Source organism: Delphinapterus leucas, chromosome 14, assembly GCF_059928025.1.
Source record: "Delphinapterus leucas isolate spDelLeu-1000000601 "Yukka" chromosome 14, BTC_Dleu_Yukka2, whole genome shotgun sequence".
NCBI classification, from domain to species: Eukaryota; Metazoa; Chordata; class Mammalia; order Artiodactyla; family Monodontidae; genus Delphinapterus; species Delphinapterus leucas.
Window position 1 is genome coordinate 9,607,587 of NC_143142.1, and position 22,861 is coordinate 9,630,447.

The window sequence follows — 22,861 nt, forward strand, 5'->3', positions numbered from 1 at the left end:
TTTTGATTGTCAATTATACTTCAATAAAAATGAAAAAAAATTGAAAAAATCCATTAACCCTTATACTCAAGACAAAGTAATGCTAAGTTCCAGTCACGAATATTTGTGTCCAATGGGCAAAAATGATAGAAAGTAGGTGATAGTTGAGGCTAAGTGAACTGGCACCAAGAAGAAAGAATGCTCAAGATATAACTAGTATCAGTTTGTTACCCTACTGAATAGATAAAACCAAGAAATGGAAATAAGCAGGAAGAACACTAAGTTCTTATCACAGATAAGGACTATGTTTCCCAAGAGAAAGCTAAAGGATTTAGTCTGTCTCTTTCTTTAGTACCAAAAGAGAAGACAGGACAAACTTGAAGAAGTAACAAAAGTGGCAGCTAGGGACTTCCCGGGTGGCCCAGTGGTTAAGAATCCACCTGCCAATGCTGGGGACACGGGTTTGAGCCCTGGCCGGGGAAGATCCCACATGCCGCAGAGCAACTAAGCCCGTGCACCACAACTACTGAGCCTGTGCTCTAGAGCCCACAAGCCACAACTACTGAAGCCCGTGTGCCACAACTACTGAAGCCCACGTGCCTAGAGCCCGTGCTCCGCAACAAGAGAAGCCACTGCAATGAGAAGCCCATGCACCACAACAAAGAGTAGCCCCCACTCGCCACAACTAGAGAAAGCCCGCGCACAGCAACGAAGACCCAATGTGGCCAAAAAAAAATAATAAATAAATTTATTTAAAAAAAAAGAAGTGGCAGCTAGGACTCCACAAGCAGTCTTGTCAAACGTAGGAACTAGCTCTGTGTCATCACTTCAGTCTTTGTGGCAGCTGTGGTAGTGGTGGGATAAGAAAACAGCAAACGAATTCTGAAATCTAATTTTCTACACTGTGCCAAAATGATCTTTCCGAAATGTATGATCCTGAGAATAAAAAGGAAAAAGGGGGGGAAATTATAAAAATAAACTTATCTGTACTATACAATTAGCCCTCTATGATATACCATCTCATCTATTAAAAAATAACAGTTCATTCAATTCTTCCTGCCTTCCCTTCAAAAATAATTTTGAGTTGTAATCTTATTTTCCTGAGGAGATATTTGGGGAAATCCTCTCAGAATGTCCTTCCCTGACAAAAAACCACCCTTCGTGACCTGGTACCAATACCGCCTTCTGTAAGCAACCCTTCCAGACCACCCCAGCGGGGCAGCTGGCTCTCTCTCATATCTACCTCGAATTTTAAGCATACATGTATGTGTGGCTCTCCCTTAGCAGATCAATGTTCCCGAGGAGGGTCTGTGTTTGTTTCTCTCCCCCTCAGCACACAGCATTGTAGTTGCACATAGGGAGGCTCAAAACCCACTTGCTGAAGGCACTGCATGGTTTTGAGGGCAGCTGCCCGGTGGGTTGAATTCTGGACCCAGTTCTGGCATTCGTTCTCTGTCATGACACTTTGAGCATGCTAATTTTCACCTCTGGGCCTTTGTCTCCTCTTCTATAAAATGAGGAGGTTGGACAAGATGGTCCCTGAGGAAACTTCCAACTTGAAAATGCTATGGTTTTACAAAAATTAACTTGTACGGAAAGTTAAAATTGGAGTGGCAGGAAACAAAAAAGCATCCAGAACTTAAATGGTGTAGCAGATGGACACAAGATACAGACAGACCCTTTATGGAACACAAACATCTCAGCGTGGCTTTATTCAAGGCAAATTTAAACCTGGACAATTCTCTGAAGAACCCTCAAATGATACCCCAGAATTGACCAAGGACTCTACAGAACTGGGGCAAGATTCTTCTCCAGGTAAACAAGCCACGGAAAAGCCAGGGTCTATTTATTTGCTCAAAGATATTTACTGAGCTCCTCCTACGCACCACGTCCCCTGCTAAGTGTGAGCGGCACAGCAGAGAACAGCCAGACAGGGTCCCTGCTCTGTAAAGCTGACCACGTGGGGGCAGAGAACAGACTCCTGTGGACTTTCGCCCCTCCTTATTCCTGGGCTTTGGAACGTGATTTCCCCCTTCCCATGCAGACCCCCTCCCCTACACTGCCTTCTCGCCGGTTCCACTGTTCAGCTGGCTAACTCCTGTTCATCCTCCCTGAGAGGCTGCCTCTCAGACAGCCCTGGCTGTGTCAGGGCCCTATTCTCGAGTCACAATGCTGCAACGCTGCTCCTTTGTAACACTTGCAATGGCTGTAATTTCACATTTATTTGTGTAATTATTTGATTCTGCACCTTCCTCTCTGTACTGGGAAACCCACGAGGCCAGCGTCTGAAGGCCACAAGGCCTTTCTAGCTAAGACCCACAATGCAGTTTGCAAAGGGAGCAGCAACCTCTGACTGAAAAAAAAAAAAAAAAAAAGGTACAGGTTACACCTCAGTTTTTTGTCTGCACAATGCCACCCTACAAATAGGGCCTCTGTTGCACTGGGAAACAGGAGAACATAGGTGTGTGTGTGCCTCATACTTAGTGACTACTGTTACTACTGGCCACCAAGCCATCAACAACATGATAAATCCAAAATGTCAGATTGCTGTAGCCCAGCACCCTTTGATAAGAAAGCCAAAGTAAAGAGTAGACATAAAGTGCAGGTGATAAACAAGATTTTAGACCTGGATGTCATTTTAGCATGAGAGCCTCAAAGCTAAACTTCCCCCACCCCCTCATTTTCTGGCTCTTCGAAGGAAAGAACAATTCATGCTGCTTTGGGACATTCCGTAAGCATTCAGAACTGGCACACTAAAAGGGACTTGGTCTAGGAATGCTGATCCTCACGTGAACTGAGGAAAGCAAAGAAGAAACACGGAAGGCCCTTCTATGTGACCTCTTCACCATCGTGGTACCCAGGTTTATAAAGTCAAATACTTGGAGTGATTCATTTTGGGGGGGCGGCTGTTCTTAACTCTGGGAAAGGGTAATAATGAGCTTTGACAGGGTAGGGGGGTAACCTCCTGCACTCACGTTGTGTCATCCCAGCGCTGCAGACACTGGCTGTGGAAGCTGTGGTTACATAAGGTGGTGAGAATGCCGTTCACGGACTCGTCCATGCGCTCCAGACACACTGTGCACTTGGGGAGCTCCGTTAGGTCCATCACAGGGAGGCTGGCCCCCTACAGGGAAACACCTCGAATAAGCCTCACTTGTCATCCACGGTTCTAATTTTTTTTTTTTTCTTTTAAAGCAACAGTTTTCCTGTTACTTTTTGACTCCTCGCAGGATGTTCTCAGTATTATTGCTTTGTGAAAATAAATTGGTAAGATTTTCATCCATGCAACAAATATTAATTAAGCACCTCCTACAGTCCCAGCACTGTGCTAGGCACTATGGATACAGTGGCGAACAAAGCAGACGAGGATGCCTGCCCTCACAGAGCTGACATTCTAGGAAGGGAGACTGCTGCCAGAATCTTCTGTTACCAGACTCCTTGCTCTAACTCTGAATGGCCATGACTATACTAGAACACAAAGGAATAAAAGCAGGAGAACAGGAGTGTATCTGATTGATTTTTCCACAAAGTTAAGTTAAAACTTGACACTTTCCACTAAGTGATAACAGTATCAACAACAGTGATTTTATTTATTTATTCATTTAGCACATACTTATTAATTCCCTGCTATGTGTGCCAGACACTGTTCTAGGTGTGGGGCAATGGTGAGCAAAAACAGATTCAGTAAGTCCCAGAAAACAAAGTCTGTCCCTGTCCTCACACAGCTTAGATTCTAGTAGAGACATACGAAATTCAAAATTTTAAAAAGTATAATTACCTATGGTTATAAATGCTATGAAAGAACAGGGTGTGAAATAGGGGGCATAACAATCTAGGTGGTCAAGAAAGGCACCTCTAACACAGCGGTGTCTGACCCAAGCCCTGCCAACTGTGGGACTATTGAGGCAAAGGTAAGGCGTACAAATGAGGACACACTGAGAAAAGTCACATTAATCTACGGTCCCTGAAGAGAAGATATTTACAGGAAATCTCTCAAGAAGCCGTGTTCATTTAGAGAAAGGAATTTCTAAAACTGAGGCCTTGCCCAGCACCTGGCAAAAGGGAAGACTGATTTTATCCTTTGCCAATTTTTATTTTACCTAATCTAATGACAGAACAATCTAATCAGAACTTATTCCTATCAAGCTGAATTCAAGGTAAAAAGACCTTTAGGGCTACTTTAAAAGTAAGAAAGGAAATATTAAAAGCATAACCGAGCTAGATCTACCACTTTATAAAATGATTCAAACAGCACGTATTATAGGAAAGCTTCCCATGGAGGGTGGGAGATCAGGGGAATCATAAATTGCCATCAAAACAGAATCAAAAATCAGGACGAGGATTAAGGGTTAACATTTCAAACAAAAACATTTCTTTTAGGCTCTAGGCAACGTTTCATCCATCTGGAATAGATACATACTCATTTTCCGCAACACAGATAATACCCTTTTTTAAAAAAATACTTTGGACAATTTTTAAAACTTGAGATAAAATTCACATATGTAAAATTTGCCATTTTAAAGTGGTTTTTAGTATATTCACAAGGCTGTGCACCCATCACACCACCACCTAATTCTAGAACATTTCTATCACCCCCAAAAGGAACTGTGTTCTTGTTAGCAGTCACTCCTCACTTCTCTCTCCCCCAGCCTCTGGCAACTAATCTATTTTCTGTCTCTATGGACTGGTCTATTCTGGACATTTCCGCAGATATCTTGACTTTCAACTTTATACCATTCTGATATGTTTATATCAAATATAAGAATTATTCACACTTACATCTTCAGATTTCAGTACTTCAGCCCTCTCCACATAGACCAGCTGGCAAACATCATCTTCTATTGAGTTGAACTGGCGGCCGTTGCATGCCATGTAGAAGCTATCTGCATCGGCCTAGGTGAACCAGTGGGGAAAAGGAAAAAGTTAAGAGAGAGATCCTGAAAACGTGCTTTCTATTCAAGATGCATGGCTTCAATTATTCTGTTCTGCAGCTTTTAAAAGTTATACTTAGGAGAGAAAGCAACTGCCAAAAGTAACATCTATGGCAGCAGGTTCACAGGCTAACTGAACCCTGCAGGTCAATATCCTACATCTCTACAATTTTTCCTGATACGTGATAGTCTTACTGGAACTAGCAGAAGCTACTGAAGTGCAATAAACTGACAGCTACTACAATTTTAATACATATTCAACCAACAATGGTCAACGTTTCCCGTGATATCATTTTTTTTCTTTCTTCTTTTTTTTTTTGCCTCTAGTCAGCACTTTCACAGCCACTGAAGTCAAGTCTATTTGGAACCAAGTCATAAGCAATGATTGTTACAGAAGAGCTTTTTTTTTTCCTCAGCCACACCACATGGCCTGCGGGATCTTAGTTCCCCACCCAGGGATTGAACCCGGGCCCCTGGCAGTGAAAGCGCTGAGTCTTAACCACTGGACTGCCAGGGAATTCCCTACAGAAGAGCTTTTTAAAACAAATGTCAGCATCTATGTGAGGAAAAATAGAGGACCAGTGGAACTGGTATGGAGTGAAAAGCCAATTCCTTCTTTTCAATAAACCCAACAATAATAATAATAATACATGATAGATAAGAATCCTATCAGGAGGTTTTAAGCAACTAGTGTGTAACACCAAAAGCAAAACTTCTGTCCAAGGTCAAGAGGTCCAAGATGAACCAGCCTTTAAAATACTAACAACTTGTTCCCTTGGAGTGGAAGACAGATAAAATCAGGGGAAACAGTCCCCTGTAGGTAAAGCTGCAAAGGCACATGTGCATTTGTGAATATGGACACAAGTAAATCAAATCTTCCAGTCTAGCCTTAGTAGAAAGTAACAAAGAGAAAAGTCCAGCTTTTAAAACTCATTAAGTTTTAGAGGCAGCTGAGAGGCCAAGGCTTATCTGGGTTTCACTCTCACACAGGCATTAGCCCAAAGATAGGAAGTTGTGTGCTTTGGCCTCACCAGTGTAGACAAGCTGCCCGAAGAGAGGAAGGGTGTTCTGCGAAAGGAAATGCCGCACTATCAACCTCAAGGACGAGATTCAAGCTGTACCAGGCAAAACCAGTCCTGGCCGTCTACCCTCATAGGGTCTGAACCTTACAGCCACTTTTAAGCTTTTCAGCAGCTTTTCACTGCACTCTGATGATGTAATTCAAGTGTGGATTCTTAATTACCTATGCTTTCTTAATCTGACCAAGTAAGCTAAGCCACTAAGGAAGGATGACCAATTCTGAACACAGATTTTGCAGGCACTTTTTTGGGGGTGGGGTGGGGAGGCTTTCCTTCAGGAAACAACCTGTGTATTTGAACTTCAAAATGTTAAAAGCCAGTTCTTGGACAATAAGTCTCTTTAACACTAAGAAGTAGCAGCCCCAAATGGCTTCTCCCATTTTTCAAGAGCAGTAGATATGTCTTGAAAGGCTTTTGGATGAGTAAGCAGCACAGTGAGCAACTGGACTCACGCACCGAGGGAAATGAGGGCCACGGCTGGCTCTTGAGGGCCTCCGGCACCACCAGGAACTGCTGCAGATATGGCTGCTGAGAACAGCAGACCCCGCCAAAGACCTCCAGCATCTGTAGATGCTCCCAAGCCTCCTCAGAGGAAGGGACAAGGTTGGTGATACTGGGGATGTGACAAAATCTACTCAACATGAGATAAATTATTTCTTTCTTGGGGGAATTATCTATACCAAAGAAGTATACTTTTTGAACACATTGTTATCTTCTTTAAAATCTTGGTATTGGAAATGTCGCTTCACTGGCTGGAATATTTACTGAGTACCAAGCACATGCTGGGCACTGTGCTATGCAAAGGACAAGAGCAGGGAACAAAATCCATGTGGTTCCTGCTTCAACTCAGCAATGAAATGCACAAAAGCCTGAAGCTAACTGCCAAAAAAACCCACAGAAGAAACAACTCTTGTTTAAAATGCCTGCCTGCACTGTATAGAGCCCCAAATTTATTTAGTTATTTATTTATAAATTTATTTATTTATTTTTGGCTGTGTTGGGTCTCCGTTGCCGAGCACAGGCTTTCTCTAATTGTGGCAAGCGGGGGCTGCTCTTTGTTGCGGTGCACGGGCTTCTCATTGCAGTGGCTTCTCTTGTTGTGGAGCATAGGCTCTAGGTGTGCGGGCTTCAGTAGTTGTGGTGCCGGGCTTAGTTGCTCCGCGGCATGTGGGATCTTCCCGGACCAGGGTTTGAACCCATGTCCCCTGCACTGGCAGGCAGATTCTTAACCACCGCACCAGCAGGGAAGCCCTAGAGCCCCAAATTTCAAGAAACCCAGCTTTTGGTTTTTTTCTAGTCCTTTGATTTTACTGTTCTTTTCTCACCACAAACTCAGAAAAAGAAAAACCTATTATGATCAAGGTTCCTTTACTGTCACAGTGATCACATTTTTACTTCTGAGAACACATTTTTACTTCTGAGAACACATTTTTACTTTTCAAAAGAGCTATCTCCTGGGCTGGCCCAAGCATATTAAGTGAAAATGAGTCAACATACTCCATTGAGAGGTTATCTGTTCTTTTTTGTCCCAAGGAACTACAAAACTGAATCCCCTTCTATTTCCCTGTATCCTGAATTACAAATTCCTTACCCAAAGACTAAATTTCCTAAGGGGCACAGTACAACTCTGTAGGCACATCTAACACCTCCAGCAATAAAGAAAGATGAGGCCAACAGAAATTCAAGAAATGATAAAAGACATAGAGAAGGCCTATTAGTTCTTAATAAAATTCTATGATGAGAAAAAGAAAGGAGTAAGAATATAGTTACGTGCCCAGGCCATGGAGTCAGGCTGCCTGTGTTTGAATCATAACTTGGACACTTACTAGCTATGTAGCCTTGGACACTTACTAGCTATGTAGCCTTGGACAAGTGTCTCACCCATGTCTGTTTCCTCAATTTTAAAATATGAAAATAATGACACCTACCTTATGGCATAACTGAGAGGACTCGAGGAGCTAATGCATGAAAAGCACTTAGCACAGGCTTGACATCTAGTAAGTTACTCAGGACTTGGTGATATTGAGTCTATTCTCATTAGGGCCCAATATTAATTCAACAACTTCATGTCTTATACCAGGATGGTAATTTTAAGCCTTAGAAAATCCCTGATAGGATGAGCCTTAGACCCTAAGATCTAGCATTACAGATAAACAATACAACTCACGATACCAAGGTCAAGGGTTCTATCCTCACAGAGCACTCAGAAAGCTGTATCACAGTCTCAGAAAACATGTGTCAACTTAAGCAACCTGCACTTGGTCCAAAGACAGAGGTGGAGAGACAATGCAGTAGTACAAAGAAAATCCATTAACAGTAGCAGAAAATTTCCACAGCACTAACTGCAGACTGTGAAGGGCAGCATGTGCTACAGGGAAGTTTGTGGGTTTATTAGACAAGTTAGTGCTGTGGGCTTAATACACTTCAGACTAAATAAAAAGTCTAATATGTTCTTAAACATTTTTCCCCAGTCTCTTTCTGTGACTTTCCCTGTGTTACTTATCACCCTTGCTTGTTCGATAGAAGCTATAAGTAAAATACTGCCATTACACAACTTTTATAGCAAACAGTGAATATCTTCCCTTCCCCACACTTTCATCCCACTCCTGCTGGAAGAGGACTACACCCTAGGGATTAAAAGTGAGGGCTCAAATCCCAGCTCAGTCACTTATTTCTAGCTGTATAACCCTGGCAAAATCACTAACCTCTCCCCGTAGTCAGTTTCCTCACTTGTAAAACTAGGATAACAACAGTAGGGCTGTAGTGAGGATTACATCAGCTAATGCACATCAAGCACTTAGCAGAGTGAATGGTACAGAATAAGCGGTCAATAAAGGTTGCATGTTATCATCAATACCCTTATTATTAGATTCAAAAAGATTTAAAATACCACTTGCCCATTATTTGGAAAGTTCTTCAGCAACCTTGGAAGGTCTTCTGACAGTCAGCGAAAGCAGCTGTGAGGTGCTTTTCAGTTCTCAATGTCAACTTGTGAACTCTAAGCTTACAGAACCATTGAAACACGTTTTAAATGTCTCTCTCAAATGTGTGGTGCTTGTAAAGGTTAAAGATAACAACTGTGTACCCTCTTGTACACGGAATTCCACACTAAGCGTTCTTTCTCGGTGGCCTGCTGAACAGGTACAAATATAATCCAACTCATTTCTCTCTTTTTTGTGTGTGTGTCCATGTGGCATGTGGGATCTTAGTTCCCCAACCAGGGATTGAACCTGCACCCCCTGTAGTGGAAGTGCGGAGGCTTAACTACTGGACCGCCAGGGAAGCCCCGAACTCTTATTTCTCTTAATTCTGTTCCCATGGCCAATGAATGGCTGCTACTGCTGTCAACTCTGCGTTTTTGAAATGAGGAGATGACAAGTGGGCCTTGTGTCATGGGCTTCCTATTACCCACAAATCTTGGTGATTGGTCAGAGGCAATGGCAAGTGACCCTAAAGGCACACTCATTTCTTTGCCAATCTGCAAGTTGGAACTGTCTATCTGGGGCAAATTCAGGAAGACTGTTTATCAATGAGGTGAGAAAGAAGTAACTTGGACAGAGCTGCATTTCAAAACCTAATGAGGGCTTCCCTGGTGGCGCAGTGGTTGAGAGTCCACCTGCCGATGCAGGGGACACGGGTTTGTGCCCCGGTTTGGGAAGATCCCACATGCCGCGGAGCGGCTGGGCCCATGAGCCATGGCCGCTGAGCCTGCGCATCCGGAGCCTGTGCTCCGCAACGGGAGAGGCCACAACAGTGAGAAGCCCGCGTACCGCAAAAAAAAAAACAAAAAAAAAAACCTAATGAAGTGTCAAAATGTAACAGGCTATAAAAAAATAAAATAAAGGGCTTCCCTGGTGGCACAGTGGTTAAGAGTCTGCCTGCCAATGCAGGGGACACGGGTTCGAGCCCTGGTCTGGGAAGAACCCACATGCCGCGGAGCGACTGGGCCTGTGAGCCACATTTACTGAGCCTGCGTGTCTGGAGCCTGTGCTCCGCAACGAGAGAGGCCGCGATAGTGAGAGGCCCGCGCACTGCGATGAAGAGTGGCCCCCGCTTGCCACAACTAGAGAAAGCCCTCGCACAGAAACAAAGACCCAACACAGCCATAAATAAACAAATAAAGCAAACTGTCAACAAGTAAAAATAAACACTATTATAAAAAAATAAAATAAAATAAAATAAAACCAAATTGAATGAAACCTATGGATAAGGTAGCCAGCCCTTTAATAACCTGGATAACACCTAAAGCTTACCTCATTTTTATATTCACATAGAAACATGAATACTCCTAAGAATAAAAACCAAGAGAATATCTTTCTAACATCTTTAGAACTGAGGCGCATGCAAAATGATGCTTAATGCAACAAGTGAAACGGACTGGATGGCAAAACCTTCCTAAGTCAAAAACTCTGTTATAACATGCAAATACTTTTAAAAGCTGAAAATATCACCATTCTTTCAGTGTTTGTCTCTCTATCGCAGTGATTTCCAATTAGAACTCTAAAGCATCTTTTGCAACTTCCCTGGTGGTGCAGTGGTTAAGAATCCACCTGCCAATGCAGGGGACACATATTCAAGCCCTGGTCCAGGAAGATCCCACATGCCGAGGAGCAACTAAGCCCACGAGCCACAACTACTGAGCCTGCACTCTAGAGCCCGTGAGCCACAACTACTGAGCCCACATGCCACAACTAATGAAGCCTGCGCACCTAGAGCCCATGCTCCGCAACAAGAGAAGCCACTGCAACGAGGAGTCCGCGCACCGCAAAGGAGAGTAGCCCCAGTTTGCTGCAACTAGAGAAAGCATGTGTGCAGCTACGAAGACCTTACACCTTACGCGCCAAAAATAAATAAATAGATAAAATACATTTTAAAAAAAAAAGACCTCTAAAGCACCTTTAACGATGCAAGGAGTGTCACAAAACCCCTCCTGTCACCAAAATTTTTTTAAAATTGATTTTATTTTCTAAAATGTTCCAAAGAATATCTACTAAAAAGAGGATGATACAAGCAGGGGCACAGTTTCATAAAGACAAATAATAATACAGGATTAACTTCAGAAAGTTTGGGAACTCTTGTTCTACTGGAATGGTTACTACTGGATAAACAAACACACACAACCCTATATTTCATACTCAATCCAGTTAATAAAAAATAGCAGGTATGAATTAGAACAGTGTGTCTGCTGATGAATTTAGAAATATTTCTAGAATTACAACAATACTCTAGAACATATCAAGACTCTGAAGTGCAAAATGCAGTAAATCACACATGGCTAGTATCAAACAGTTTCAAAAACACAGTTTCTGTGGCAAAGAGACTTTTAATATCTTAACTTTTACCTGTGCACTAAACTTTATCAGCACCATATACTGATTTGGAGTAGAGTCTCTGATGATTTTCATTTGTTCAATTACTTCATTAAATGGGGCGACAAACTTCATAAGGTCATGACTGGTCATTGTAGCAGGGACTGTGAGAATACACAGCATGGCACTGCGCCTCACATCTTCTTTTAAGGAGGTCATCTTACTAATAAGACAATAATTAGACTGTCTTGAATAGATGAGGTATAGTTAGTGCAAACAACACTAAGTACACAACTTTTATGTCCAAGAAAAAAAGTGTAATGCTTTATAAATCAAGTTAAACAGCTTGTTATTTTACCTGAAAATACACACTACATGGGTAAATGCAGAATCCCTTAAACATACCTGCAGTGGAGTTTAAGGTAAGCTTTGAAATGTTCTACATTATACCCAGCACTGATATTTTTAATCTTCAGTTAAAGGCTTGTTATGGTTATAAATCTCCATCAGGCAAATCTGCAGTTTGTGTTTTGCTCTCATTAGTTTTCTAGTAAGAACTACCCTTAGATAATGTAGAAGCACAACTCAAACTACGGTCTTCTCTCAAAGGGTCTCAAAGAGAGAAGAGCTCAAAATATAGGAAGGAAAATTCTGAACCATAAGAATGTGACTCTGAAGATTACAGAAAGTGTTGCTGGGTTGGAATAGCTGGAATAGAGGGGAAAGAAAAACCTCCCACGATGCAATTTGCTTTTGAAATGCTGCAAACTCACTTCAATAGCTGTGATCCAAAATGGCTCCCCGAGTATTCTGCTTCCCAGTGGGAACCTAGCAGACAAGTTAGGACAAGGACAGCCTTTAAAGAGATCAGCTACCAATTATCCAAGGAGCTGGTGGCCCAGCTTGTAGACTAGCAAAACCCTTCCTTTCCTTTGGCCTCCAGCAAGCCTTGTTTGGACCACAGAAAGGGGTAAAATGATGTGATGAAATTGCAACCCATTATGTGACTTCTTAGCAGCTTCTTTAGTAAAGACTTGGTGGGAACATGAGTCTACAATGATGTTATGGATCATCTAGAATTTTTCTTTTCTTTTCTTTTTTATCTTCCTTCCTTTCAATTTCCCAATCACCTGCATGCCTACCTTCTTAGGGAATATTTTCCTAGGTATTTTCTCAAGTGAATCTACACAATTCTCTCCTAAGAAGCTTTGACCCAATGTACGAGATTTAACCATATATAAAACATCTAAGAATTCTTTAACACACAGTATATGAAAGTACTATCCCTTTGAAGCTTAAAATACCCACTTCCCTTCAGGGCAAGAGATTTTTCTCTGCCCTGCGGCAAAAAAACAGACAAACTCAAAAGAGAAAAGGATTTTCTTACTTTGTCTTGTATAGATGCATAATACCGTGAACTATTTCAACGGAGGGGTTTCCACTGAAGAAGGAAATCTGGTCTGGAAGCTGTTTGGATGGAGAATCAGGAGCAGTGTTTACGCCTTCTTTACTTTGATCTTTACTTCTCTGTGCAGTGGGGGATGCTTCTGAAGACTTCCTGTCTTCCATTGTAGCTTTCAGCTCATCTTTCACAAACCAAAAATTGGATTATAAACTGATAGGAAATATGCTGAAGGACTCTAATCAGATGAAAACTTTGAGTAGAAGAATAAACTTTGGAAGAGAAATTGTAATGTACTGCACTAAGAACTACATTCACAGAACAGCAGAACTGTGGCGGCAACTCAGCTAGGAAGTGCTCTTCACCCGCCCCCTGCCCCAAATGTCATTAACACCCTCAGAGACTCAACAGTGGCCTTTACATTTAGAAGTACCATAATAAGGCAGGTGTCTTCCATCGTGCACTCCTAAGTGGGATAAATATTCAGGGCTGTGAAGTTCGAAAACCAAACCTACCAGTTCTCCACTCTGGAGATGCAATACACTTCCATTCCCCTGGATGGAATGAGCTGGCAGAGCAGGGAGAGTCACAACACGTTTACCTGATTTCAACATGATCTGCCCCTGACCTATGTGGTAAGTAGCTCTCCTCACTGAGCAGAGCTGTCAACCTAGCTTGTTAGGATTGATTTAGGAGAAATATTTAGAGAAGCTGAAATGAGGCCTAATGACCTCATGTAAGGCACAAAGGCGTAAAAGATAAAAGTAGGTTTCATTGAACACTGCGTATAAAACAGGCAACTGTGGGTTTAGGTTACAAAAGATAGTTGTCTCGGGTTTTAGGAAGCATACCTGGGTTGGCCTTCATGGTCTCAATGATCATATCTGTCATTTCTCGATGGCCAAGATGCTGATGTATGATCGCTGCTTTCTCCCCTGGTGATTTCCCTTCTAAACAGGCTACAGCTGAAGCTAGTGTCTTCTTTTTGATCTCCTCATCAGACATTTCCCCGACTAAAGAACACATGAATGATTAATACCTGATAATAAAACAAGCTCCTTTCTACTCTCAATGTATCCATCCATAGGTTTTCCTTTTCTCTCTGCTGCCCTCCCCCAAGACTGTAAGATGCCTTTGCAGTGGCCATCTCACTCACCTCTGGGGCTCCTGCAGTGCCTGACAGTCAATTAATGCCCGGTGCAATAAACTCAGCAATGCAGGACTGCTCTAGTGAAAACCATGCGCTTTAAAGCAAATGAACGAGATAAAAGCTTTGAGAGTGATTATGCTCAGATGAACCAACATTTTAGTAACACTTGTAGAGTGAAACTGTGTGTTGAGCCCCAAATGAAGGCATCAAGTCCACTAATAAACAAAACTGTTAAAAACTTTTGGGGGTAGTCTTCTTAAACACCCTTATGCTATCATGCCCTGGAAATCCATGATCATTGTCTTAAATCACTAAAACACACAAAAATGGAAAAGGAATTTGGAAACTCGACTGGAATATCCTTAATATAGGCTCTATCAGAGCAGAGATCAGGCCTGTTTTGCCCGTCACTGTATCCCTTGCACTTACAGTGCCTACCACACATTGGAAGCTCTTTAAAGATCTGTTGAATAAATTAATGAATCAATTGACTGACCCATGTAGAAGTGTATATGTGGTCTATGTCAATTTAGTTGACTTTCAGAACTCAGTAGCCTATTAAATCACATTCAATCTTTAATTTGCAGCTTCAAAACTCACATACTCAGGGAAGTTTCCAATGACACCATCCCTACCAGCCCCAGGCCCCTTCCCCAAACCAAACACATACTCTTGTAATAGCTTTCCAAACTCTTTTTTCTTTTCATTCACCACATTTGTCACAGCTGTAATTCTACATTTATTATTTTTAAAATTAATTAATTAATTAATTTTTGGCTGCGCTGGGTCCTTGTTGCTGCGTGCAGGTTTTCTGTAGTTGTGGCGGGGGGGGGGCTGCGGGCGTCTCATCGCAGTGGCTTCTCTTGCTGAGGCGCACAGGCTCTAGAGCGCAGGCTCAGTAGTTGTGGCGCACGGGCTTAGCTGCTCCGCGGCATGTGGGATCTTTAATGACCAGGGCTACGAACCCGTGTCCCCTGCACTGGTAGGCGGATTCTTAACCACTGCGCCACCAGGGAAGTCCCTACATTTATTTTGTAATTTTTTACTTCATCTGTCTCCATGAACTGAACTGCTGGTGCCATTAAAGCAAGGACCACATCCCTTTCCGCACACAACTAAAGCTCCAACAGAGAGTGAACATTCAAAAACTATTTCTTGAACGAATGTTGTTGTTAGGTAATTGTTGGAGGTCCAAAGAGCAGAGCCACACCTGCATTCCCCACTGAGGCGGCTGTGTGGCTGGGAATGAAGAGCTCAGACTCTCAAGTCCAGCTCTCCGAGGTAGAATACCCATTTTGCCACTGACAGATGATCGTGGGCAAGTCACTTAATCCCTGGGCTTCAGCTTCCCAATTCTGTAAAAGGGTCATACACCCATCTAACTAATAGAGTTATATGAAGATAATTAGAAACAGTGCACACGAAGTGTTTAGCACAGTGCTCGGACACCAGAAGTGTACACGTTTTAATTACAAGTATAACTCTTGCTACAGGGCGCTTAAATAAATAGTCTTTCAAAGAGGAACGCTTCAATTAAACCAGGGGCCGTCAGCGAGCTGGGGATTCCGTCTTTGCCTTCACAAAACGTAGAGGAAACCAACTCGCACAACTCGGCCCCAACCCAGGGCGGAGAGGGCGACGCGCCAAATATAAACAGAGTCCCGATGAGGAGGCACCAGGAAGGAGGGACCGGGAAAGGCTTCCCAGAGGTGACATCTGGGAAGACCTCTTAAGGATGGAGGAAATGAGAGGGATTCCAACCACCTCTCGGCTTCCTCTTGAGGCGAAAGCCCTCGTCGCGGCCCTTCCTCGGACCCAGACTCTTGGAGGACGAGCCCCCGGGGCCCAGGCGCGGGCTACGGGGGAGGCGGCAAGGCCGCGGACTCACCAGCGGCGCTGAAGCCGAAGCCGGCGGGGACCGGCGAGTGTTCTGCGAGCTCCAGGCGGATGACAACCAGTGACACACTCATAGGGCAGACGCTGGTCGGCGCGAGCCCCGGCGGGCTCAGGCGAGGCTGGGAGACGAGCCTTGAGGCCGAGCGGCCTGGGGCGGGCAGCGCCGCCGCCGCGCCTCAGCTCCGCCGCAACCGCCTCAACAGCAGCAGGTCCCTCGGAGCCACAACACCCTTCGCTTCCGCCTCCCGGCCGCCGTCCCTGACCCGTGAGGTTACGCATGCTCGAATCAGCGCGCCCTCTGATTGGGTGCGGAGGCAGGCACGTGACTGGCGTGTCTGCGGGGAGGTGCTCCTGCGCCCTGAGAGACGGAATCTCAAAGAGTTCGTGGAGGTGGCACGTCACTGGGATACCGGAAGCTGGGCCCCCAGTAGGGGAATCGGTGGGTGTGCGACCAGACCCGAGTTAGCCTATCTGAGAGACCTCGCCCTCATCCCAGCTCATCTGACGGCGAGGGGTCTTTGGCTCCGCGAGGTCTCCGAATTGTCCGCGGGACCCGCGCCCTGCAGAGAGCTCTAGCCTCTTTTTGTCCTGTTTGATCTCTCGCTCTAGCTGTAGGCAGGGTTGCTTTGTGTCAGCCACACTTTACAGACAGGTGCGCTGAGGCTCAGAGAGGTGAATACGCTTCTCTGAGGACCCATCGGGAGTCGGGATTCGATTGCAGGGTTTCTGATTCTGTTAAGGTAGGGCGGTGGACTGGTTAAGCGCCCAGAGCTGGAGATACATCTGGGGGTGAATGAGATGAACACGCAGTTCCTGTTATTATTGAGTAGACCCTGTTCACCTGTTTTGTGACCTTGAGTTAGATTTTGCGTAAAATTGGGATAATATCCCTATACAGCTGTGATGATGAAATGAGTAGAGCATGTGGCTCTATTTACATCAGTTTTTATGAGAGACAGCATTCTTTCCAGTACCTCAGACTGCCTTTAGCATGTAGACATGGAGAGCCACAGTCAATACATATATGGCACATATGTGACAGAACGCTGTTCTAGGTATATGCTACCATTACATGTAAGGTGTGTTACAGCACGTCGTGGACGTGTAGGTGTGTGGACTGTATATGCATATAATGTGACCAAATGATATTTATAGCTTGTGACTGCACCCTATGAATTAGTTTCAGTATACACTGTTTATATCAGTGTTTCTCAACCTCTGCACTATTAACATTATTGGACTCGATAATTCTTTGGGGTGTGTGTATGTCCTATGCATTATAGGATATTTAGCAGTATCCCAGCCCTGACCCACTAGATACCAGTAGCATGTCCCAAGTGGTGACTACCAAAAATGTCTCCAGACATTACCAAACGTCCCGTTGGAGCCAAAATTGCCCCCACTGACCGTCTGATTTTTGTGAAACTGCATATGCCATTTGCACCTGCTATATGCATATAATATATGAGACCTCATGAAGTTTTTAAAAATTATTATTATTTAAAAATTTTTTTGGCCACGCCACTTGGCATGTGGGATCATAGTTCCCCAACCAGGGATCAAACCCGTGCCCCCTGCAGTGGAAGTGTGGAGTCTTAACCACTGGACCTCCAGGGAAGTCCCTTATGTGAACTTTTTAATAGTATATTACAGTAGTAGATAACATTTAATGGTGTGCCAGGTACTAGCTTGAGTGCTTTACATACTTTATCTTATGTAATCGTAACAGCAACTTCATGAGACAGGTAGTATAATTGTTCCCATTTTAACGGAAGAGGAACCTGAGGCTCAGAGAGAGCCACTTGCTCAGGATCTCATGCTTAGCAAGTGGCAGAGCTAGACTTTGAACCCAGGCAATCTGATTGCAGAGCCAACACTCAATCTCTACTAAACTATCTCTTTAATATGTGGAAACATACACTACGTGTGCATATTTATGAAAGCATAATTTAGATAGCAAATCTGCATCGTCATACTGATCTCATTCTGAGAGACAGAGAGAAGACATATTCTTTACGGTAGAGGAGGAAAATGCCAGTTGCAGAGAACTAGAATTATTCTCTAGAGATGGGAAAATTGGGCTTGTTACACTTCTTTGTGGCTGCCAATCACTATGCCTGCCCCCTATGTTCCCCTATTTTCTTTTTTTTTAATCTTTAAATTTTATTTATTTATTTTTGGCTGCATTGGGTCTTCGTTGCTGCGCGCGGGCTTTCTCTAGTTGCGGCGAGTGGGGGCTACTCTTCTTTGTGGGGCACGGGCTTCTCATTGCAGTGGCTTCTCTTCTTGTGGAGCACGGGCTCTAGGCACGTGGGCTTCAGTAGTTGTGGTACGTGGGCTCAGTAGTTGTGGCTCTCGGGCTCTAGAGTGCAGGCTAAGTAGTTGTGGCACACAGGCTAGTTGCTCTGCGCCGTGTGGGATCTTCCCGGACCAGGGCTGAACCCGTGTCCCCTGCATTGGCAGGCGGATTCTTAACCACTGTGCCACCAAGCAAGGTTATCCCCTATTTTCTGAATCATCCAGTTTATTCATCCTTCCAACTCATGTTTCTACTGAGCATGTGTTATGTGTCTAGACACCATGCTAGGTCCTAGGGGATGGATATACAAAGATGAAGTAAGACAGGCCTTTCCTTAAGGAGCTGATAAGTAGAGGAGCATATAGAGTTGAAAACAGGAACTGTGTGATGGGGTAAGTGCCCTAGTGAAGGTATGGAGAAGAAACAATGAGAGTGAAAAAAAAAAAGTAGTTTCAGAATCTTCCAGGAAAAAGAAAGACTAGCCTCTCTAGAGGAGGTAAAGCTGAGGCTGTGATGTAAAAAAGAGTGTAAATTTACCAGCAGATAAACAGGTGAAGACATTCCAGTCAGTGGGCATGTACCACGGAGGTACCAGGAGGTATGAGAAATCACAGCGCTAACCTGCGCCAAAGAGAGCATTGGGAAGTGGCTAGAACAGAACTATCATCTCTAGTTGGAAGGAAGAAGCAAAGTGGTCGTGGGAGCGTTGCCCACTTATCCATTAGCAGAATTATGAGGAGGACAGTGTCCTCAATGAGGATGAAAGTCAGCCCTTTAGGTCCAGAGACAGATTTCATCTCTGTTAAGCCCTCACAGAGAATGTGTTGACACTTTCAGGAGCCTATAAATAGATTTCTCCTTCCTCCACTAACTTTGGACATGGCGTAGGTAAAACCCAAAATGCAAATCAGTCTTTACATTTTTCATTTCAGCATTCATGCCCCAATCCAGCAAATTTCCAATTACATAAGAAGCACATTATATTATCTTGAACATTTGCTTCTTAAAAATCCTTTCTTTAGGTGGCTGTCTGGCCAGATACAGTTATTTGATACCTTAATAAAGAATGGCGTCACGAATACTTCTAAAAAAAAAAGAAAAAGAATCCTTTCTTTGGGGACTTCCCTGGTGGTCCAGTGGTTAAGACTCGGCGCTCCCAATACAGGGGGCCGTGTTGGATCCCTGGTCAGGGAACTAGATCCCGCATGCCGGCGCTAAAATTTCTGCATGTCGCAACGAAGATCCCACATGCAGCGCAGCCAAATAAATAAATAAATATTTTTTAAAAATGAATCCTTTCTTTAGAATCTTACAGAGTTTATTTAGTCCTTATGGTGGCACTGAAGTGACTCCCATGAACAGGCAGGCTGTCTTACCAACCTGTTGTGCTCTAACTTGCTTCTTAGTAAGCTTTTTAACCATAGACATCGCATGAGAAGCTTTAAGATTTTCAAGTGGAACTGACTGCAAATAGAATTTGGTTGAATTATTTGGTTTTTTCCCCAGGTTTTAATTTCAGACTTACAGAAAAGTTGAAGAATAGCACAGTGATCTCTCATATACCCTTCACCGTGTACCCTTCACCAAGATTGATTAATTATTAACATTTTGCCACATTTGATTTATGTCTATACGTGTTTATATATCTATATACACGTGTACCTGTTATGTGTATTTTGTTTTTTTTCCCGAACTTTTTGAAAGTAAGTTTAGAAAAGAGGCAATGGAGAACAATCAGGAGGACATCGCCCTGCTCTGTAGGAGGGGTGATGGTGTGGTGGCATCGCGAGCGCTAGGAGGAGGTGGGTACAGGGCATCCTGCTCATTGGTCTCTTCTGGTAGCCAGAAGAGGTTTCATGAAGGAAGTGACAGGTAAACTACAGCCTAAAGGACAATTTGCAATTAGCCACGTAACAGATGGAAGGGAGCATTCAGGCCAAGGAAACACCATACCCGAAGGCCTGGAAGCAGGAGGAGAGCATCACGTGTTTGAGGAAGCTGCCGTGGACCTGAGTGTCCCGATCACCCAGGTTAAGGTGAAATACGAGGGAGAGCTGCGGCTGAAAGGGGAGAGGCAGAACTCAGAGGGCCTTTTCAGGCAGGTTAAGGAACTGAGAGTTTACCTTGAGGACAGTGGGGGGCCACTGGAGGTTTTAAATGGGGTTAGGATATGATCAAATTTGCAATCTTGAATGATAACTGGTTGAAGTGTGAAGAAAGAATGAGGTTTGAGAAGAGGCAGGGGGACCAGTTAAGGGGCCGTTGCAAAGGTCGGTGGTTGAGATCACGCAGTGAGAGTGGAGAGAGGTAGATGGAGAGCTTCGGGAGGAAGGATGGGCCGTGCACAGCACCCGGAGCAGAGGTGTCTGGCTGGAGGACTGAGTGAAGTCGGGGTGAATCCAGTTTTCCAGCTTGGGCGGCTGGGAGAACGGTGGAGCCCTTTCCTGAGCCAAGGAACTTAGGCAAGGAGTGGTCAGGGAGGGCGGAGATCCTGCGTTCCTCTCTGGTGGTGTCTGAAGTGCTGGTTGGAGGTCAGAGGAGGTGTGCAGGTGCCACCCGGAGCACCAGGGTGGAGGTCTGCTTGGAGGCAGTGACGGCAAACTATGTCCTGTGCCTTCTCCGCAGCCTCGGCCCCAACATGTGCCTAAGGCGGCTTTTGCAGTCTGCGCAGCTTCAGCGGGCTTGGAGGGCGGTCTTCGGGAAACATGGCCAGGGCAGGCACCAGGGAGCCTGGCGATGGACACGTTCTGGAGGCGGCACCTACAGAGCAGTGATTTTTGACATGGGCGGAGTTCTCATTCCTTCTCCAGGGAGAGTGGCTGCAGGTGAGCTCTTCATTCTACTTCACCTTTGGAGACTGTGGTGGGTAGGGGTGGGGGAAAGGAGGGTGGTGAGGGGAGATGGCAGTGTGTCCCAGTGGGAGCTATACTTGCTCTTCATCAAATTCCAAGCAACAGTTAGTGGCTGAGTATCTTGGGCAAATTATTTAACTGCTCTGAGTCTTAGTTTCCTCATCATTAAATTACGGCTGATGATAGTACCTACCTCTTTGGGGTTGGAGGAGGGTTAAGTGAGGTTATTCATGGAGGGCACTTGATTAGCAGGGTGAGTGCTTGGCTCATCTGAAGTTCTCAATAAACGATGAGCTGCTATTGTTGTTAATGTTATTGGTGGAATTTAACTACCTTTCCCTGAGAACTACTTCTGAATCCTGACATCCTCTCTGCCCGCCCCCCCACCCCCACCCCGTCCCCGCTTTGATCATAGCCTTTCCTTTTCCACCAACCTCCCTTCTAAACCTGCTTTTGCTACTACAAGATCAAACCTCTAGGCTCTGATCCTTCCTTTTTCAGCCCCTCCTGGTATTACCTTTTTACCCACTCAGTTCAACTGACTTAAGTGTGATTTGTTTGGCGTGAAGTGTTAGAAAACCTAACAAAACAGTGACTGCACCAAGACTGAAGTTAATTTCTTTTGCACATGAAAGTCCAGGTATGTGTCTGGGCCAGTGTGTTGCTCTGTGATGGCAGCACCCTGGGCTCTTTTCATTGTGTTGCTGTGCTGAGAGTGCACTTCATTTCCACTTTCACCGTGTGGGTCAGGCTTGGCTGCCTCACTTTCTGCCATCACATCCCATTCCCAATCAGCAGGAAGGAAAAAGGACCAAACAGCTGTCCCTGTTCTTTTGACTTACTGTGGTTGCTGACTGGGCAGTTTTCTATGCTAAATCAACCCAACTTCAGGTTTTCTGTGCCCCTGGTTGCAAAATTACCCAGCTCTGCTAACTGGTTAGGTGAGCTATTTTTTTTTTTTTTTTTTTAGCTCCAGCTGCAGTTGAGCCCTCAGCCTCTCTATTCCTCCACTCATATTCCTCTTGCATTCACTACAGGGCTGTTCCAAACTCCGCCCGGAGCCATCATACTTCCCCAGACCAAACCTTCATACTTGGCAGACAGCCAAGTCTCCTTTTACAGAGAACATAAAGATTGCTTGGCAGGAATTTTCTCAGCTTTCTCCAGAACATCTTGAGAACCTATTCACTCCTTCCCACTGCCACTGCCTCTACACAAATTAGATTCCTCAATTCCGCCGCCTGCACTGGCACGTCAGCCTCCTAACTCCTAACTCTGCCTCTGGCCTTCTGGGTTCTGCACACAGTGCCTGGAGCTGCCCTTCTGAAACACACATCTTATCCCTTCCCTCTCTTGCTTCAAATCCTTGAGTGCCTGCATTTTTTCACTTAGATTAAAACCGGAAGCTTCACCTGGTTCCAGGGCCTCTCACAACCAGCTCTCATGTCCTCTTGTCACACCATTTCCTATGTATGCCCACATTTCAGCTACCTTGGACTACCTGATGCTCTTTAAACTTGTCAGATGTATTTACACTCCTGTGCCTTTGCAAGTTCTGTTCTCTCTGATCAGAGCTACCCTTCCCTGCCTCCTCTGCCTTTTCAAATCCTGCTCATACTTTTAAATGGTATGTTATTCAGCAGTGCCTGGAATCTTTGGAGCACTTAGTAAGTCTTGTGGTTGTTGTTATTATTGACTTGTGTTTTTATTTTATATTTATAATGTTTTTGCCATGCCAAAATTTTCACTTTTGATGTCATCAAAATCATCTGTGTTTTTCTTTATGGCTTGCATGTTATGAGACTAGGCTAAGGAAGTCATTTCTTTCTTCACGTTCATAAAGACGTTGCATATTGTTTTCTAACTTTTAGAGGTTTTTTTTTTCTGATTTGGGTATTTAGTCTGTTGGGAATTCATTTTTGTAATGGTGAGAAACAGGGATTTAATTAAATTTTTTCTATACA

At 44.2% G+C, this 22,861-nt stretch overlaps 2 protein-coding genes across 7 annotated transcripts in view; one reads left to right on the forward strand and one right to left on the reverse strand.

Moving 5' to 3' along the window:
- BRAP (BRCA1 associated protein) overlaps positions 1–15,979 on the reverse strand; it is a 37,566-nt gene extending 21,587 nt beyond the window's left edge. For 2 of the 4 annotated variants that reach the window (XM_089894497.1, XM_022597857.3), the window contains exons 1-6: positions 15,739–15,979; positions 13,552–13,713; positions 12,686–12,884; positions 11,332–11,521; positions 4,759–4,872; positions 2,955–3,103 (exon numbers count right to left, since the gene is read on the reverse strand). In XM_089894497.1, coding sequence (XP_089750623.1) covers positions 2,955–3,103; positions 4,759–4,872; positions 11,332–11,521; positions 12,686–12,884; positions 13,552–13,713; positions 15,739–15,820 — 896 coding nt within the window. In that variant the 5' untranslated portion in view covers positions 15,821–15,979. Of the gene's footprint in view, positions 1–2,954; positions 3,104–4,758; positions 4,873–11,331; positions 11,522–12,685; positions 12,885–13,551; positions 13,714–13,856; positions 13,945–15,738 lie in introns of all 4 variants that reach the window. The other 2 variants (XM_022597856.3, XM_022597855.3) reach the window with 2 other exon arrangements.
- Positions 15,980–15,988: 9 nt separating this feature from the next.
- ACAD10 (acyl-CoA dehydrogenase family member 10) overlaps positions 15,989–22,861 on the forward strand; it is a 58,440-nt gene continuing 51,567 nt past the window's right edge. Inside the window, exons 1-2 of one of the 3 annotated variants that reach the window (XM_089894494.1) lie at positions 15,989–20,081; positions 20,671–20,870. In XM_089894494.1, the coding sequence (XP_089750620.1) occupies positions 20,684–20,870 (187 nt within the window). In that variant the 5' untranslated portion in view covers positions 15,989–20,081; positions 20,671–20,683. The remainder of the gene's footprint in view (positions 20,082–20,670; positions 20,871–22,861) is intronic. The other 2 variants (XM_022597859.3, XR_016387482.1) reach the window with 2 other exon arrangements.